This window comes from Gadus macrocephalus, chromosome 2 (assembly GCF_031168955.1).
Source record: "Gadus macrocephalus chromosome 2, ASM3116895v1".
NCBI lineage: Eukaryota > Metazoa > Chordata > Actinopteri > Gadiformes > Gadidae > Gadus > Gadus macrocephalus.
In genome coordinates this window covers 8262384-8282383 of record NC_082383.1, presented here as the reverse complement: position 1 = coordinate 8282383, position 20000 = coordinate 8262384, and the positions used below count along the sequence as shown (strand labels likewise).

Below are 20000 nucleotides of genomic sequence, written 5' to 3'. Positions count from 1 at the left end.
AGCATTCGCTTCATTCCTATTTTTATATGATTTTGAATGCATGATGCATAACCTTTACAATTAAAAAATAGACAATATAACTGGGTAACAGCCCCCGTGAGCAGGATGAATCAAAACGAATGAAAAGAGCAACAGCAACATCGACGAAGAGGAACAAATAAGCTACACCAGCCTTTTGACAAACAACTTGACGCTGCAATATCGTTCGTTATCGTTCACATAAAGTTAAGCATGTGAAAGAAACGGATACCCCTCTATCGAAAGTGTCTCTCGCCTCTAGACCCCGGCTGAGCCAAAGTCTCTCTCTGTGCCAGTAACATTCCGTTCCGGGCGCTCCGTCGGCCCGACGACAACGCCTGGAACGAGGCGAGACCGATGTCGTGTCATGTCACGTCGCGTGGTGCTTCCCCCCTACCAGTCTGTACTTCTGTAGTGTGTTGGCCTCCCTCGTCAGCCACGCCTCCACGGTCGCCCTCTTGCTGAGCAATGCCGGCTCCCGCAGCTGTCTGTCCGCAGGGGGCAGCGAGGCCAGGCTGCTCAGCTGGGCTGGAGGGTTGGTGGGGGTGGTGTGGAAGAAGGGTAGAGGTGGGGGTTGGATTGAGGGAGAAGGGAAGGGGACGGGGGGGGGGGGGGTGGCAGAGGCAGAGGTAAGCAGGGGTCGGGTTGTGTTTGTGTGTGTGTGTGAGACGTGTGATGCATACACAAAATGTGTGAATTCCCACGTGAAAATTGATTTAAATACAAAGACAGAAACGCACGCACGCACGCACGCACGCACGCACGCACGCACGCACGCACGCACGCACGCACGCACGCACGCACGCACACGCACACGCACACGCACACGCACACGCACACGCACACACACACACACACACACACACACACACACACACACACACACACACACACACACAGTAGAGCAATGATTAACCCAGCGACAGCAGCACTATCTCTGGCATTATACAACAGTCCCATAGATCCAGGTGATGGATCTTCCCCCGCCAGGGACCATAAAGCTCAGGGCTGCCAGGGGGGGGGGGGGGGGGGGACATGGGAAATGTCTTATTCTGTAGCTTTGTACCAACAAGCAAAAATAGCCTCCCCACCACCACTTCAGCAGTTTTAACCCTGTTTTAGACAAAAAGTGGTTCCTTTGAAATCTCTTCAACTATGGGATAGCTATGAACAGTCCCCTTACCGCCATCGTTTACGGTCTAAATCCTCATGATTTTAGGGGCTGAAAGTATACGACCGCAAAGGAGGCATTTCAATATGTTGAGGCCCAGTTTCACTTTCAGTTTCACTTTCATTAGATGTACGCCCAATGGCTGCCGAGCTCACCCTGGATGCGGAGGCTCTCCTGGTACTGGATGATGAAGTACTCCTGGTTGTGCTGGAGCTTGCGCAGGTCGTTCTCTGTGTCCTGCGTGAGAAGGCGCAGCTCCTCGAACGCCTGGTTGATCTGCTGGTACTTGTGGGACATGCTGTCCATCATGCTGCCCACCGGAGAGCTGGACTGCAACAGACATGTTCACAACAAACAATATCAGCAATAAATAAACAACAATAATTAAAATAAAATAAATACCCTCCACAAGAATGAGCTAAATAAGCAAATAAAAGGAAGCGGGATTCATATGTGTTGAGAGTTGTTGACGCCTGGCCAATAATTATGACATTGCTAAGTAATAAAAAAAAAGAGGAAAAGAAAGTACGCCAAAAAGACGGAAATGAAATACAAGGGGTAGGGGGTCTGACCGCTGACTGACTCAGGAACCCTCCCAGCTTGGGGCCTCAGGCAGATAAACACCGGGAGCGACATCGACCGGCATATTATGTGGTCCAAGCGCTCGTAACTACGGTGGAATCAGTGAGGACCGCGCAGTGGGGAGTGGGAGAAATGTGTCTTCTCTCATCGCACCGCGGCCAGACGCCACGGTCAGTTAAATCCGTGGCACGCCGTGGGTATGGCGTTGTCTCAAGAAATTAACGCGAAAACAAAGCAAAACCCAACACACACACACACACGCGCAAGCCCCGAATGTGCATCGAAAGGGTTTTATAGTCTGGATGTGCTAGGATTGGAAATCAATTGAGCCCAGGAGTTATTGATGGTCAGTCGCTTCACGCACCGCTGCCGTTATGGTTTCATAACCGGCTTGCCTGTTGACGTAACATCTCTGCCCTCCTCCCTGGCTCGAGATAAACACACACACACATTCTCCATATTCGTGTAACCTTTGCAGGTAATCTTTGTGTATTCTCCACTTCAACATACTTGCGACGGGCGTATAGTCTGCTGCAGAACGTATATATGTGTCTTTGTGCATTAACGCAAATGTGTGTGTGTGTGTGTGTGTGTGTGTGTGTGTGTGTGTGTGTGTGTGTGTGTGTGTGTGTGTGTGTGTGTGTGTGTGTGTGTGTGTGTGTGTGTGTGTGTGTGTGTGTGTGTGTGCACGTGCGAGCGTGTGTGCGTGCGTGTTTCCACGAAGACCAATCCGGAGACACCACGCTGCACTCGCCGCCGCCGCCGCCGCCGCGGCGCTCGCCGCCGCCGCCGCCGCGGCGCTCGTCTTTGCGTTCGGCCGCCCACTCCAAAGACCTGGTGTGTGCCTTAATAGAGAAGGAGTGTGCGCTCCCTCCCCGGCTCTTCACTCACGTTGGTGGCCTCCCTGACGAGCCGCTGCTCCGTGTAGAGGATGTGTTTGATGCAGCGCACCAGCTCCAGCGGGCAGCGGTCATACGTGCTCTGAAAGGCAAGGAGCACATGAGCCCGCGTTAGCGCCCGTTAGCCGCTGACTGCGGGAGCGGGCCGGCGCACATGGCCCGCCAATTTAGCCACGCGTCAAGACCACTCCGGATCCCGACGCTTAACCCCCCATTAGGACATGAATAATGAGAGCCGTCTCTGGAGCACGAAGCATAACCCCCCCCCCCCCAACCCCCCCCTGCCAGCCAAGCGGGCGTGAGGCACGCACACGCATGCACACACACGCACTAGTGCGAGCACCCACCAGACACACGCACGCATGTAGACACATAGAGATGCACGTGCTGAACGCATACACATTCAGACAGACACACACACACACACACACACACACACACACACTTCACACTTCACACACACACACACACACACACACACACACACACACACACACACACACACACACATATTCTAACACACACACACTCTCTCCACTCAATGCCTCCCCCTCTAGCAGTGGCACACACACACACTTTTATATTTCAGTCCTCAAACTAATAATGCACTGTAGCAGCTCCCCTACAATCTTCTGCGACGCGTGGAGGGTGTCTAAATTCTTTGTGTTCTAGAAAATGCAAAGAAGCGTAGAGTAGAAGAGAGTGAGAGAGAGTGGGGGAGAGGAGAGAGAGAGAGAGAGAGAGAGAGAGAGAGAGAGAGAGAGAGAGAGAGAGAGAGAGAGAGAGAGAGAGAGAGAGAGAGAGAGAGAGAGAGAGAGAGAGAGAGAGAGAGAGAGAGAGAGAGAGAGAGAGACAGAGAGAGAGACAGAGAGAGCAAGAGAGAGAGAGAGAGAGAGAGAGAGAGAGAGAGAGAGAGAGAGAGAGAGAGAGAGAGACAGAGAGAGAGACAGAGAGAGCAAGAGAGAGAGAGACACACACAGGAAAAGGAGGGGACAGCGGGAGAGCTGAGGGAAGGTGCCACATCATAAACAGTAGTGTTGGCTGGTTACTAAGGCCATTGCTTTGGATTCCCCCTGCTTGTTTTTCTAACAGAGAGGACAAACTGTTCCCGGGAACGGTGCCTACCTTGAGCTGGCTGGCGTAGTGGCCCAGCTTGATCTTCAGCAGGAAGCCGTCCTCCCCCACCTGGTGCTCCGCCTTGTTCTGCAGCTCCTGGATCAGACCCTCCAGCATGCGTTTGGCTTTGAACTCCTCCTGGGGGTTCTCCAGGTCGATGGCATCCCTGGACCCACGCAAACACGTGCACACGCAGGCAAACACACAAACACACACACGCGAACGTGCACACACACAAGTGCACACACCCACACGCACAGGGGCACGCACAGACACAAACACACACGCACATCCCCCCCCCCATACACACACACATACATACACACACAGGCGTACACATAGACACACAAACACACGCGTACGAACACACAAACACACACGTACAAACACACAACTGTAATGTAGGCAAACTTATTCGCAAACCCCTGTCAAAAACCCCCATGCATCCACGTGCATTTTAGCATATGGGATATTCAGCTTTGAACAGTTCTACGTTCATATACAAATCTGCTCACTAGGGGTTGAAGTACTGAGAGTGAGTAAACAAATGGACATGGAGGAAGAGGAAAGAGGACCTTGTCCTGACAAACATGTTGCGTCAATACATACCGGCATAGCCAGATACAGTGCTATCGAGGTATGCACACAGACACACTTGAATACTTTCATACAAGTGCCATAGAGTATTCTGTCTGATACCACGCACAAAAAACTCACACACGCACGCACGCACGCACGCACACACACACACACACACACACACACACACACACACACACACACACACACACACACACACACACACACACACACACACACACACACACACACACACACACACACACACACACACGCACACGCACACGCACACGCACACAGGCTCCACAGGGCACCTTGACACATTGCAACTCACCAGAGCTGGCCCTCGATCCACTGGGAGAGGTAGTGGCGCACCTCGATGGGGAAGTGCTGCCCGTAGAGGGACTGCATCTGGTGCAGCGCGTCCCCCTGCAGCTGCTGGGCCTGGATCCAGACCGCCATGCTTCCACACCCTGGTGGGAGAGAGGGGAGAGGCAGTGGGTGAGGGGGGTGTCGTTGGAGAAGGGTGGGGTGGGGGGGGGGGGGGGGGGTGGAGTAGGTGGAGGTGGAGGTGGAGGTGAGATGGGGTTAGGGTTTGGTGTTGGAAAGGTAAGAGTGGTGAAGGAGGGGTTAGAGGTGGAGAGGCGGGGGGTGTTGGAGGTGGAGAGATGGAGGTGGAGCAGGGGTGGCTCGAGGTGGGGTCAGAGGGGTGGAGAGGCGGGTTGGAGGGGATGGGGTGGGCGGGGATGGAGGGGTAAGATAGACAGGAGCACATATGGGGTTAATAAGAAAAGCAGAGGGGATGGGAGAGGAACATGGGGGGTAAACAAGGCAGTGCAAGTGGTAAGAAACAACACCAATTAAAACATGGGAGACAGACAGGCAGATAGGCGGGCAGACACACAGGCAGCACACAGAGTGTTGCCAGCGCTCACAAATCAAATCTCAAGGTATCAATACGCAGTCCTCTAAGTAAGAGAGAGAGAAAGGGAGAGGGAAAAGGAGAGAGGTCAAGAGCAAAAGACAGAGACAGAGAGAAGAAGAGAGAGATTGAGAAAGAGAAAAACTGATGATGGATTGCACAGAATAAAAATAAACAAATCCATAAAAGTCACCATTCGTGAGTGACCAGCATTGAACAAAAAGACGTACGTACAGGACGCTGTGAAACTCCATATAATCCTACCCCCCCCCCCCCCCAAGGCTGGATGCAGCCCAGCCCTTACCCCTTTCAGTCCTTACAAAAAAATAAACAAACCTACACCGCTGGGCCAACAGCCTTACGATGATTGTGTGCGTTTGTGTGTGACCTTGACATAGAGAGGAATTGAACCTGCATTTGTTTCCAGTTGAGACACACACGAACGCACAGTCACGCGTCCACACAAAGGTGCAAATTATCAGGGAACAATGTGATTTGGAGTTGCCATTGTGGTACGCTAGATAAATGATTGTAAAAAGCAGAAAGCAAATGCTGCAAATATGCTTGTTAGAAAGTAGAAAGCTGTAAGAGCCGGCCGTATTGGAACTTTATCGCTACGCTAATGAGATGGTGTTGTGGGCCACGATATCCAGTCGGAGGGAAAGCACTGCCTCAATTTCATAATACTAGTGCTTTCTAACAGATGGAGCAACAATGCTGCAATGTTGTGCTCCTCCTGGACCCAACTTCAACTGAGGGTAAATATTAATTATGAAATTGATGGTCTATTGTTTTTGACATTACTCAACGCTATGATGCTCGACCATACTGCATGAATTAGCTAGCTAGTACTAAACTAGCCTAAAGATCCAGTGCATATTAGGGACAGGATAACATTTGAGAAATTAGCAGATGATCTGAGATATGAGCAGGATGGTAATAGGATGAAGGAGGGGGGGCAAATTACCAAATGTATATACCAGTCTATACTTGATGTAGTTGGTACTTTAACCAGAATAGTTGTATAGTTAAACTCCTTTCTACCTGCAGAGAACTGACCACTAATCGATCTGCTGTGATTATGTTCGAAGCAAGTTACAAGGGACCATGGTGGGTTTGGCTGCTATGCTGAAGTCTGACCTACTTGAAGGTGCCCAGCAGAACAGATACTGCGGTGGACTGCAGTCGGAGGCACCAGCCAAGGGGGTAAGATGCTGCCCAGCTTTAGAAGACAAGGTAATTACAAGGTAATGGCTAGTGTTGACACAGAGCCACCCCAGCTCCAAAATGGAGATCTGCTGGATAATATTGATACTTGATAGTATTTTGAAGAATTTTAGGGAGATGGAAGAACGACCAATTCATTTCACGTCTACATAATTTATCTTTGATAGAAACATTAAGGGGGACATATTATGCCACCAGGTGTGAGTGTGATTAGCCTTACCAGCCATTTCGAAAATCTGCCCCATATGACATCACTAGTGGGGCGTGTCCACCTAGATCTGTGCTGGACAGATCAGCCTACCAGCCTACCCAGTGGACTGAAGTAAACGTTGCTCATCTATCCAGCACAGATCTAGGTGGACACGCCCACTAGTGATGTGGGTGTGTAACTTTAACTGATCACTGTCTTGATTGTTTGTTTGTTTGTTTTATCTTGTTTTATTTATTTATTTATTTATTTATTTATTATTATTTATTTTTTTCCACAATGTCTTGTTTTTAAACGATATATGATAACTTTATGCTCTGTAAGGTGACCTTGGGTGCCTTGAAAGGCGCCTCTAAATTCAATGTATTATTATTATTATTATTATTATTATGTCATATGGGGCCGATTTTCGAAACGGCTTGAAAGGCTAATCACACTCACACCTGGTGGTATAATATGTCCCCTTTAAACAAACACGACAAACAGGAACTTTTTTACTTTCTGGTCGTATACATAGCACCCCAACTAAATTAAATGATCAGGCAAAGTCGAGAAGTAGAAAGTTCCTAAGATATAAAGAAGATGATGGTTCCAGCATACGGTGAATATTTCCACATTGTGTTGTCAGACTGCATGTCAGTATGGTGACTCAGGAGGGGAAAGCCGCATTAATCTATGTGCGATAAAAACAAGCAGTTTTCCAGTTTCGGTGACGACCCCTTTCTTCCACTTTTGCACATTGAGATGCGTTTCCATCACAACATCACAGCAAAGTACGCTTCCAGTCAGAGCTTCCAACTCTAGTCTCCGGCAGTATTCAAAGAAGAGAACCAACTTGGTCACAGTTAGACAAACTGGACATTCAATGTACTAATGCCTTTTTATGGGTTTATTTTTGTCTCTCCTCGACAGGCATGCATTAAGAGGGCTGCTTGGTGATGAAATGGATACACTAACTGCGGAAGGCCTAGGGAGATATACTCTTGTAATGGAGGACCAACCCAATCTCATCAATCAGACTTTCAGACTGCATGCAGTGGGTACACCAAAGTCCAATTTTGCGTGCAGTTGATACGGTAATCCTTCCCCTTAACTGCTGTGGAGAGCAGAAATGTCCAAACACCAGGCATTACTTTGAAAAGCCATGAGCAGAGCAGCAAACCGGAAAACAGCATACATTTTATTCTCAGTGGAAAATGCAATATTTTCATATACTTAAAGTTATAGTTATAATCTTTATTCAGTAATTGTATATGAATTTTAGATTGTTTGTTTTTACGAATAATTATTCTTTAAGGTCTGGCCAAAAAAAAAATATTAAATACGTTTTCTATCGTTGCTATGGTGGTTCATATGGAAGCTGCTATCGCTGAAAAACATACATGGTTTCTGACCTAAAGTTTACTCACAGTGGAAAATGCAATATTAAGATTGTTTCAGCATTCAAATGCATTGATTACTGTTCTAACGAGAATTATCTTCATTCAGCTTTTGTATAGGTTTAGTTAGTAAACATCGTTTTTCATGCTCATTTGAGGTTTTGAGGGAATAAAATTGGGGTAGACTACATTCTGTTATAACCCACTTACATATTCTACTTATTCTGAAATAACCCAAATTATGTTTTATTATCAATGATAACACAGTTATCGCATATATGTACTGGTTTACAACCTATGGGCATCATTTCATTTTCTGTAACATGCACACATATATTCTGTATTTAATATATGAACATGTTATTTGAACACAACATCCTGAACAACCCTTGAAATAATTGCTTCTTGGTTCCTGTGATAGGAGCGGGATGCTGTGATGATGAACATTCACAATATATACAATGTCAGCACAGTTCATGTTTCTTCCGAGTTTAGGAGTACTGCGTAAAGTGTTGTTTACACAAACCCAGATAGAGATCCATCACCAATAGTGCACCTTAGTCATTTACTAATTTAAAGAGAAATGATTTAGACGGCTTCACTACAAATAATGGCTCACTTGTTGCCATAACGACATCAATGTTCTACATTCTAAAAAATGGATAGAATTTGCTGGCTGCTTTTAACATTAATTTATCTGGTGTAACACTGGCAACTCCAGGGCACATCGTGCCCTGATTGGATGGTCAAGAGCCTAGTAAAATCAAGCGTCCCCATTGGCTAGAAATTAACAGTGCAAAGTCGCTGTGTACGTAGACTGTTCTGTACGTATAACTGGATGGGTAAGTGCATTGCTTCCAGATAACGGCTTTGTGTTTATTTAGATTGTTAGTTTTGTGTATAAGTGGATGCCTAGGTGCATGCTATCAGATAAAGGCTTACACATGCACATTCACATCCACTTATCATGTAAAAAATACTCTGCATACATATCGCCATAGACATTCAAATATACATTGATTAAGAGCCAAATCGGCCGCCGTACAGGATGAGTCAAATGGTTTGATGATGAGGGTCTGTGTGTGTGTGTGTGTGTGTGTGTGTGTGTGTGTGTGTGTGTGTGTGTGTGTGTGTGTGTGTGTGTGTGTGTGGGTGTGTGTGGGTGTGATGGGTGTGGTGTGGGGTTTGTGTGTTTGGTGGGTTGTGATGTGATTTGATGTGTGTGGGGGTGTGTGGGGGTGTGTTGGGTGGGGTGTGTGTGTGTGCTGTATATGTGTGTCTGCCTGCCTGTGGAACTAGAGGAAAATGTATCATATTTTTTCTCGGCGACTGGGCGTTCTGGAACTGTGTTTAATGGGCTGCGTCATCATCAGTGTTTTCTGCTTTATCAATGGTTGTTTTGCTGACAAAGATGGCCAAACCCATATTTCTCAACAACAACATCACTTGTTTTACTTCCTGGTTCTGCATTAAACAGCAGTTTAATATTTTATGCATACTCTGTTGTCCCCCGATAATCTCTCCCTCTTGCCGGCTCTCTCTAAGTGATTTTTTTGGTTCTCATCTGATGATAATGTGGATTACATATGCGTGTGTGCACATCATCAGAAAAGTATTCATGATATCAACAGAAACATGCCAAACACTAGCCCTCTCACAGGAAACTGTCTCTGTTTCTGATCAAGTTATCTTAATAGACCTGATTCGATTTGCATCAGAACCTTTATTTTGTAGGATAGGACATATTGATCTGTGTTAAAGGTTACATAGAGCATGAGGACTACCCGATGTTATGTTGCAGGTGTGATTTTACACGTTTTCTGATCTTATTAGCAATTAGTAATACTCCCAATACAAAATAATGATGTTCATAACAAAAATCAATATCCTAATAATAACAAATAATAATCATGATTCAAATTTTAAAAGTCAAGACAGTGAGAACAGTAGGCCCAAGCTACTTCCTAACCGAAAGTAAAACGCTCTCAAATTTGTGGTTGTGGATACGATCTTTATCTGTCAGCATTTTCCTCCAGTTGAGCTGGAAACTAAGAGTCTGTGAGTAATAGATGGGAACTGCTAGCCTGTAGGCAGGGACTTGAAACCTTCTAGCCAACGGATAGGCAATATGAATCTTTCAGCCAATAGGAAGGGACTGTGAATCGGGGTTACTGACCCAATAGGAAGGGACTGTGAAACTGGGTTGGCGGAGATCAGTAAACCGAGTCTAACTGTGATGGACATGTTCTAATCTGCAGCAGCGACACTAATACAATAAGCATAAGCTAATGCCCTCGCAGACGTAGATCCCTCAGTGCCCTGACTTCAATTCGACACCCACACCCTGCACTCAGCCACCGGATTGCTTGACGCCCAAGAACATAAACTGTCACAACACTTCCCTCCACTCTTGAGAACCAACTGCTGCCAAAGGTTTTAAAAAGCTTTCAAAAGTTCACCTTCATCCCTCAAAGACAGTGATAGGGTGGACCTTTTGTTAAAACACCCAAAGCAAATGTTAGTTTGCTCTCCGCGATCACAGAGGTGAGGGGACAAATATCTAACCAAATGAAAGGCATTACCTTTCAGATGCTATTACGTTGTTTTGCGCATTAATACAATTATATGGCCAATCAGCCATTGAAGTAACTGCATTCCTTTCAGGGAATTTGTTAACTCTTCCTAGTAGACAACCTTAGCCTTGACTCAGATGACCTTGAGGCACATAACAACAAACAACACACAGTACAAAAGGAAGTAACCGTGGAAGTCAAACACTTGGTATCCCTGAGGGCAGCTATGGCAATTATCAGCTCTGTCATCCAACCCCACCGGCCAATCAGGAGATCTGCTCTCCTCCGACGTAACCATCCAATCGGAGTCTGTCTTTAAAAAAGAATCCTGAATGGTCTTCCTTGCCTGCTGATGTTTGCTATGCCATGCAAGCCTGCAAACACACACACACACACACACACACACACACACACACACACACACACACACACACACACACACACACACACACACACACACACACACACACACACCCATGCACAAGATACGCACAGTGTACGTACACAAAAATCCTTGCAGAGTTACACACAGCTATATTCAGAGAGATACACACAGAAGCTGAATACCTGTACATGATACCAATATTATGGTTTTCAGCAAGGCTGGTTGAAACTGAAACTGTCTGGCTGCTTCTAAAAGGCTGCCCGGCTTACATTAACCCTAGAGGGGCTGGTGCAATACTATTTACACCCCCAGCTTGAGACACTGATTCCTCCCTGGGGATCTCTCATGGACAGATGGACAGATGGACAGACGGACGTGCCAACAGACTGAGGACAGACACAAAAAACAGATAGCGGGGGGACAAACAGATGGACAGACACACAAGTAAACATACGGAAGGACTAACAGAGAGACAGACAGACAGAATACTGGCAGGCCGTTGGGCTAGACAGTAGACATCAACAATGCGATGTGCCTTGTACACCTGCCACCTAGATACTAATAGGGATAAACGGCTGAGTTGTTACCTGCGGTCTTCAGCTCTGTGTTACTCTAAACAGGAGCTCCACAAACCTGAGACAATGGGACACAGAGAGAGGGGCGTGGGGAGAGTCAGAAAGTGAGCAGAGAAAGAGAGAAAGAGAGTAGAAGGAGGAAGTTAGTCAACTTTGTGTGGTTGTGAGGAAGTGCTTTTTCCTGTCACTCTCTCTTTCTTTCTCCCTCCCTCTCTCACTCCCTCTCCCTATCTCTCTCTCTCTGACTGTAAAACGTTTGTGTGGACAAAATGGCTTTGAGTTCAAGGCAAACGTGGCTATAATCGCAACATCACAAAATCATAAGTTTCCAATTATCTCGAACAAATTAATTTTGCACATGACATGGTCTCTTTGAACAAGTCAGGCTTATTGCACCTCAAAGGAAAAGGTTGATTATGCAAAGATCAATAGAGCACTCTTTTCACACAAGCATACACCACAATGCAAAGAGTATTAATGCAGTATCTACGGGGGCAGAGCCAGGTCATCTGGGAACTAAAGGTTGCCTTTCATTCACTTATTCGGTCACATGCAGCGGTGTACAGCTCCACCTTTAATTGATAGAGTGAGAGAGAGAGAGAGAGAGAGAGAGAGAGAGAGAGAAAGAGAAAATCCAAAGAACACGCTTCTGTCCCGCTTTAGCAATGATTTCTATTCAGAGAGAGAGAGAGAGAGAGAGAGAGAGAGAGAGAGAGAGAGAGAGAGAGAGAGAGAGAGAGAGAGAGAGAGAGAGAGAGAGAGAGAGAGAGAGAGAGAGAGAGAGAGAGAGAGAGAGAGAGAGAGAGAGAGAAAAGCATGTGGGTTAATGTTCTGGTTGTAGAGTGATTATCCCTTTTGCCTTTCTTTTCAATCCAGCGGAAGCCATCCATGCTGCCATGCTACCGGGACATCCTTGTAGTTGTTGATTTATCTGCTGCTCCACACACTCTCCGTGAGTGTGTTTGTGTGTGTGTACATCATAAGCGCACACACATTCAAACATCGATAGATTCTGGAATATCATCGACGACACAATTATAGATATAGACTCAAAAGTCAATGAATTACTGCTATTATTTGACTCGCAGCAAAATGCTGAATTATCAGCAGAAAACTTCAACCTTGAACCTGAAATGACCATGAGAGGAACTGGATCTAAACATTGGAGATGCCACAATATTAAGGTTATCCTGATAATTTTCTGTCAATGCACCTCAAAGGAAAAGGTTGATTATGCAAAGATCAATAGAGCACTCTTTTCACACAAGCATACACCACAATGCAAAGAGTATTAATGCAGTATCTACGGGGGCAGAGCCAGGTCATCTGGGAACTAAAGGTTGCCTTTCATTCACTTATTCGGTCACATGCAGCGGTGTACAGCTCCACCTTTAATTGATAGAGTGAGAGAGAGAGAGAGAGAGAGAGAGAGAGAGAGAGAGAAAGAGAAAATCCAAAGAACACGCTTCTGTCCCGCTTTAGCAATGATTTCTATTCAGAGAGAGAGAGAGAGAGAGAGAGAGAGAGAGAGAGAGAGAGAGAGAGAGAGAGAGAGAGAGAGAGAGAGAGAGAGAGAGAGAGAGAGAGAGAGAGAGAGAGAGAGAGAGAGAGAGAGAGAGAGAGAACAGAGAGAGAGAGGGGGAGATAGAGAGATAGAGACCAATATTGAGAGAGAGAGCAAGACAGCCCAAGTGTCCAAAACATCAGGAACACACATGCTGGCCGACAGTATTCTATACATTTTTTTCTCTTTGGACTCCATCAAGCAAACATGTGCTTTGGAAGGGAGAGCCGGTGTGCCATTGATGAGGACGATTTCACATCCACGACTAGATAACACCCAAGGGTCAAGTCATTCATGCTTAAAGTAGGCTTAACACGTTTTCCACAACACAGCCAACCCCAACAGGGCACAGAGTAGGAGCGAGAGAGAGCAAGAACGAGGGAGGTCAACCAATAATGTCTTGTCTTGAATCTAAAAGGTGGATCATAACAATCTGCTTCTCATAGCTGCCTGACAGGTCTGCCGTGGCCTGCTGGAGCCAATACTGACCCAGCTATCGTGCGGAACAAAAGGGATTTATGCCCATGGTACGCATGTGTATATTAACCAGTGCATGCACATCAGTGGAGGCTTCTCCATTGAGGAGAGGGAGGAAGATCCCCCTTAACATTGTTGAGAATAAAAAAATGTAGATTGCCCAGACTACTTTAATAAATTCATGCCCTTAAATATGACTACTTAATGCCTTTGAATATATAATGTTTGTTTCCCTGGGTAAAGGGACATTAGTACCCCCTATCGCCTTTTGACAATAACTTCAGGGAGGAAGGTCCTCCCTCAGCCTCCGTTGACTCCCATTCATTTCCCAGAAAGTACTGGCGGCCGGTGAATAACATGGGGTTGAATCTAGAATAATGTTCTCGTCTTTTACTAGTTTGCTACTCTGACCGTTCTGTTTGATATTGTGGAAATGGTGTGGAAAGGGTGAATGATTCAGAGCATGATGCATTTTAAATGGCATCACTTTTGGTCAGTCTTTTCTGAAAACAATTGTACCTGAAAATAAACATAGCTAAATTACAACCAATAACTTCAGTCATTGTGGGCAAAAATAGGCCCAGATTTTTTTATTTACTTTTACAAATCAAGAGTAGACCTGATTTGACTAATGGGCTTTGCATCCTTTCCTTCTGCCCTTGTAGTCCATTTCAAAGACATGCTACCCACCAGCTTTCAAATTACAGTGATGCCACTGGTGGCTTTGTATCAAATTTATTCACATAACTATCCCTCCCTACTATTTTGTAAGACCCAATCGCCCACCGGTGGGCGATTTGGGTTTGTTGACGATATGTTTCCACTACGGAGCGACATAACCCGCTTCAACTTTCATCATTACAGACATTCTATACGTCGTTAGAAAGGGTAGAATCTCCACAATTTATTCATCCGGTTGTTTTTTCTATAAATCATGAGCACAAAACCATCAATCATTGATATTTACCAGCATGGTAAACCGTAAATGCCAAAAAACAGAGTGACTCCCTACCTTTGAAGCAATCTGAGAACCGTAATATGTGTCCATTCCTCAATTATTTATATTCCAATTGTCCGTGAGAATCCACTGATCAAAAGCATCAAAATGGTTTTTCATAAAATTATTCCAGCTTGTGAATATCGTCGTGTAAAGTCCATTTGTTTACCATCTCCAAACTTTGTTCGTCAACTAACATCCAGACGTTCGCACTCGTATCGATATTTTCTCTACCTCCAGTATGGAGTTGTTGGGTATGCTTGTTTTCATCACTTTGCTGGCTACAAAGTAAAAGTGTCCCCGTCTTTTTCTGTTCAGTTTTCACCCCGGTACAGCCCGTGAAGTAGATGGAGCGCTCCCAGTTCGAAGGGCCAATGGGCTTTGTTTACTTTGTTTCGCGGCTTTAGTATAGGGACACCGTATTGGCTATTGATATATCAATCACTTGGGCTTCTAGCCAATGAGTTTACCTTTCCAACGCTGCCAGGCGTGTCCAGGTGTGATACGTATGAGCCGAGATATAAAGCTGCGTAAACACTGCGTCAAGCTAGCAATACAATCATTCTGTTTATGTACAGTTATTTCCTGTTGATTTGTGTAGTATCTAATATCATATATCGGTGTTTATTTGTTTTCTATGTAAATAACACCCCATTGAATTGCATTTATATATTTCTTCATTATATTTGGTGACATTTGTGCATTGCATTGTGTTTGTAGGTCAATTCAGTCCAGTATATTCTGTCATTTTTCTATGATGGTTACTATCCGATAGTGTCTCATCACATGACAATATCTCAATATGGCCATATCAAATGAATGTGTGAAAAAATTATGTTTTGAATCATGGAGAAAGGTTTTATAGTCACCAAAATGCTTCAGTAATGTTTCCAGTGTCACAGAAGTGAGTAAATGCATTTGGCACAATTTGGCCATTTGGAGACATTTTGGAGAGGTTTGTGCCGCCAGTGACAACACACCATAAAAACTCCATTAACTCCCAAAGGTTTAGGCCTAGAACTCCAAAATTTCTTCCAGGTGTAGTTGGAATGATGTAGAAGGTATTTGGCATATTGCCATATGCCTTACATAAAGCACATCCTAGTTATTGTAGTTCAATTATGACCTATTATTTTCGAAGACAAAATAATTGCTTTAGAGCCATGTTTGAACTGATGTCATTTAGGTTGTGTTTATGGTACATGCCAAATAATATATACATATATATACATATATACAGAAACTAGAGCTTGTCAGCTTTCAACTGAAGTATCATACATCCATCTAGGACTTAGGGTTACTGTGTTATAAGCTTTTCCATTTGGGTATGTGTATAGGCGAAAAAAAACAAAATACTGCCGGGGCAGAACAGGTTAACCAAAACAACCTGAAACAACTTGAGTCTCACATTCTTATGCCACCATACACCAACAGTGCAAGCAGGCCAATGGCAACCAAGCGAGCGGTCCTTCCTCCCTCACTTTAAAAACTACCACCCGCCACTGATGTATTTGTGTGTGTGTGTGTGTCGGGGGGGTCTCTGTGTGAATATGTATGTGTTACCTGTGTGTGTGTACATCGTTGCAAAGCAATCAATCCCTTTTGACCACATGGTGGAATCTGACCAGTTACTATTATATCTAAACCCCCCCTAAGGTCGCACACTTCTTTCCTTTTGCTTTTCTGGAAAAGGGAACAAAAGTCTCTCTCTCTCTCTCTCTCTCTCTCTCTCTCTCTCTCTCTCTCTCTCTCTCTCTCTCTCTCTCTCTCTCTCTCTCTCTCTCTCTCTCTCTCTCTCTCTCTCTCTCTCTCTCTCTCTCTCTCTCTCTCTCTCTCTCTCTCTCTCTCTCTCTCTCTCTCTCTCTCTCTCTCTCTCTGACACATTGAGAGGCCATCATTATCTGAGGATGAAGAAATTACGTGTTTGTGTGAGGCGTTTGGATTGAAGGTGTCCCTTTTGGTTTGAAGGGACATCTGACTTTGAGTAAAGACTTGTTCGAGTCTTCAGAAATGCCCGACCACAAAATCTGACATGGGGTTCTTTAGAACTTCACTGACGTGTCATTACCACATACCCCACATGGGTATTTAAATGACTCAGTGTACAACGTTGACATATGCTTAGTAATTTAGAGACCAGAGCAAGTACAACATGCAAGTGTTATGGTGTTGCTAAGCATTGCTTTTTTGGTTCATAAGAGATAAGAAAGAAGCGAAGAACCAGGGAAAGAAGAGATCTTCGGTCGCAAAAAATAAATATAGCCTCCACTCACTAGCACCGACTTCTACGGTTTTACCAAAGCTACATTCCCATCTCAGTGACAACGACATTGATTGTAACGAAAGAGCTTGCACACATGAGGAACGAGGATAAATAAAACATAAATTAACAGGATAAGGAGTCAACGGCAACAAAGGTAACTGATCAATAAACCGTGAGAATTGCCTCATAATTTTATAATGTTTTCTTATTTTCTTATTATTATCCCCATTTGTTAACCATGTGAGTTTGTCCGCTTTTTTTTTTTTTTTTTTCTTTCCCAGAACTGTCCTGATTGCTGTGGAATCCTCCCATGCCCTTCTGGTATTAGGGAATGAAGTACTTATTTTCTTACTTGATGCTCACCTATGGTGGAAGCCAGTGGAGGGGAGACCACAAAGACAGCCTCCGGGCAGCCAGTCAGTCAACCCTGAGGAGACGAGAGAGGAGTCAGGCCCACAGAGAACAAATGGATGGAGGAGAAGAAGAAAGAAGTAAACTGCGGCACTACATTGATTTTCAGCCAAACATGCACTGATCTGCCCTGTGAATTAAAAGAAGAAAATAAAGAACCAAAAAGTCTCAAAAGTTGTGTGACACAAGATCAAATAATATTTTAAAGAGCTTGCTGGAATGATAACTTCCAGCATGTTTTAGTTTGCTACATCTGCACAATATGGATAGAATTCTTTAATTGAACTTGTTAAATATTATATTTATTTAAATCTTACTATTATAATAGCAGGCCTGCCGCACCAGTTACTCAAGTTACTCAAGTGCGCATGTGCCGAGCGGACGCACAGATACACACTGTGACAGCAAGCACGCACATGCGCACAAACATACACGGGAACGCACACACATGCGGACACACTACACACACAAGCACGCGCACATACCGCACGTCAACACAAAGGCAGCACATACACGGGAGCGCGCACGCACACACGCACACACGTACAGGTAAGATGTTTAACGGCTCCGCCATCGGCACACGCGCAGGTAAGAACACACACGCAAGCATGCACATGTGCACGAACATACACGGAAACGCACACACTACACACACACACACAAACAAGCACGCGCACACACAGCACGTCCGCACAAAGGCAGCGACACATACATGGAAGAGCACACACACTCGCGCACACACTCAAACACACACACACACACACACACAAACACACACACACACAGGTAAGAAGTTTATCGGCCCCATGATCGGAACACACGCAGGAAAGAACACACACGCACTTGCGCACACCGCAGCGACACTCGCCCAGGTAAGACGTTATGTTTTTAAACATAACGGCTCACTATCAACACAAAATGATTATCTGGAAATCAAACCATTTGAGTTTTGTAGGGTGACTTGTAAATTGACCTAGTTTCCCTAGCCTCCAAGGAAGTGTTTTATAAATGGCATCTTTTCAAGGAAAGAGTTGGTGTCACAAACCGAAACGTAGGTTTCGGTTTCGTATTTCTTGAGTTTCCTTAATTCTCTGGTCACTAGCCGCGTTTACATGGCAGATCTATGCCGCATAGATTTCTATGCGGCATAGATCTGTTCCTAAAATGTGTTCCGAATGTACTGTATACATGGCAGTAACAAAAGTGTCCGTTATGTCTCTCGCGCACACCTGACACGTCTCTGGACCGGCGGCGACATAATGGATGTCTTATCACTATCGGGGATTTTAAATTTGATTTTAATGAAAGCACAGCAGGAGAGAGCTTTTCTCTGCCTGCTCCTTCAATTAAGAAGGAGGAGGACAGCGCAGCAACGTCAATTTCTCGTCAGATCTTTATATTTACCCTAAGCGCCGCCGCAAACAAGAGGAATTTGGATGCGAGTCCGCAGCCAAGACTGGTGGGAGAGAGTGGTCTTACGGGAATTTAGTGACCAGGAATCCTCGAAGGTCCAATTGCGCACTACTGCAGCTGCCATCTCTCTAAGTTAAGAAGTATTTTAACGTTCAGCCTGCAAATGTACTAGTAGTAGCCTACTCATTTACAGTTATCTCGGACGCGCGAGGACACCTCATTAATAAACAGCCATGTCCCGTCGCTTAGCAACCGGACACGCTTACCGGACTACTTTTACGGAGTGATAACAAAGACGTGAATCAGGCAATAAATCCACTTTCCTTGACAGCGGTGAAGTTCGGTGTGCTTAAAAGTACCGACGGAGCTCAGTGGACCAATTGCGAACTACTGCGGCTGCTCTAAGTTAAACCCCAATCTATACGGAATAAGTGTATACATGGCGATTTAAAACGGACTACACCACTTATTCTATGCGGCATAGAATCTATGCCGCACAGATAATTGTATTCCGAATGAGGCGTATACATGACCATTTTCTATGCCGCATAGAAATCTATGCGGCATAGATGTGTCCATGTAAACGCGGCTACTGAAACCAACATACTGTATTCTGCCCTGCTTGTTACATGTGAGTGAACAGTAATCCATTTCACAGTTAAATTCAAACATCGCGCCGACCGGCATATCAACACACGAGTGACTTGATCTTAAAGAGACAGTGTCCCTATAACACAATGAAAACAGGTTTCAACTAACCAATAGTAGTTGCCTTGCATTTTAAAATGTCAATGCAACCCTGAATAACAGTAAAAGCTATTTAATAATTGATTTGCATGCATAGTATACTACACTTTCCATTGAACCATTACCCCTGTTAATTACAACTAGAGGTTGAGCGAGCGAAACACACGCACGTGAAAACTCTAGTATATTTAATTGGAGCATGCAGCTCAAGGACACTGTACGCTTGAGTTTCCGTTCAATGAATGAACCTCAGTAGCATTCTTTAAATACTGGAGTAGCCGTGATATATTTATAAAATGATGAGGATGAAAATGATGATGATGATGATATTGAATCAATTCTTCATCGTTGCAAAGCAATTCAATTGACACTGTTGCTTGACATCCGGGATCGGTGTGAGCTGGAATCGTGTTGCTTTTTTAATCTCTAATCCCATGGGCTGTTCACTCTCATGCCACTAGCAGGGCAGAATACAGTATGTTGGTTTCAGCACC

General features: G+C 45.0%; 1 protein-coding gene across 6 annotated transcripts in view; it reads right to left on the bottom strand.

The window, feature by feature from the left end:
- The window catches only part of stat5a (signal transducer and activator of transcription 5a), a 59032-nt gene that overhangs the window by 14417 nt on the left and 24615 nt on the right, over positions 1-20000 (bottom strand). The window contains exons 2-8 of one of the 6 annotated variants that reach the window (XM_060039148.1): positions 17288-17362; positions 11647-11692; positions 4700-4838; positions 3796-3952; positions 2663-2752; positions 1345-1519; positions 416-546 (exon numbers count right to left, since the gene is read on the bottom strand). In XM_060039148.1, the coding sequence (XP_059895131.1) occupies positions 416-546; positions 1345-1519; positions 2663-2752; positions 3796-3952; positions 4700-4827 (681 nt within the window). In that variant the 5' untranslated portion in view covers positions 4828-4838; positions 11647-11692; positions 17288-17362. The remainder of the gene's footprint in view (positions 1-415; positions 547-1344; positions 1520-2662; positions 2753-3795; positions 3953-4699; positions 4839-11646; positions 11693-17287; positions 17363-20000) is intronic. The other 5 variants (XM_060039147.1, XM_060039150.1, XM_060039149.1 and 2 more) reach the window with 5 other exon arrangements.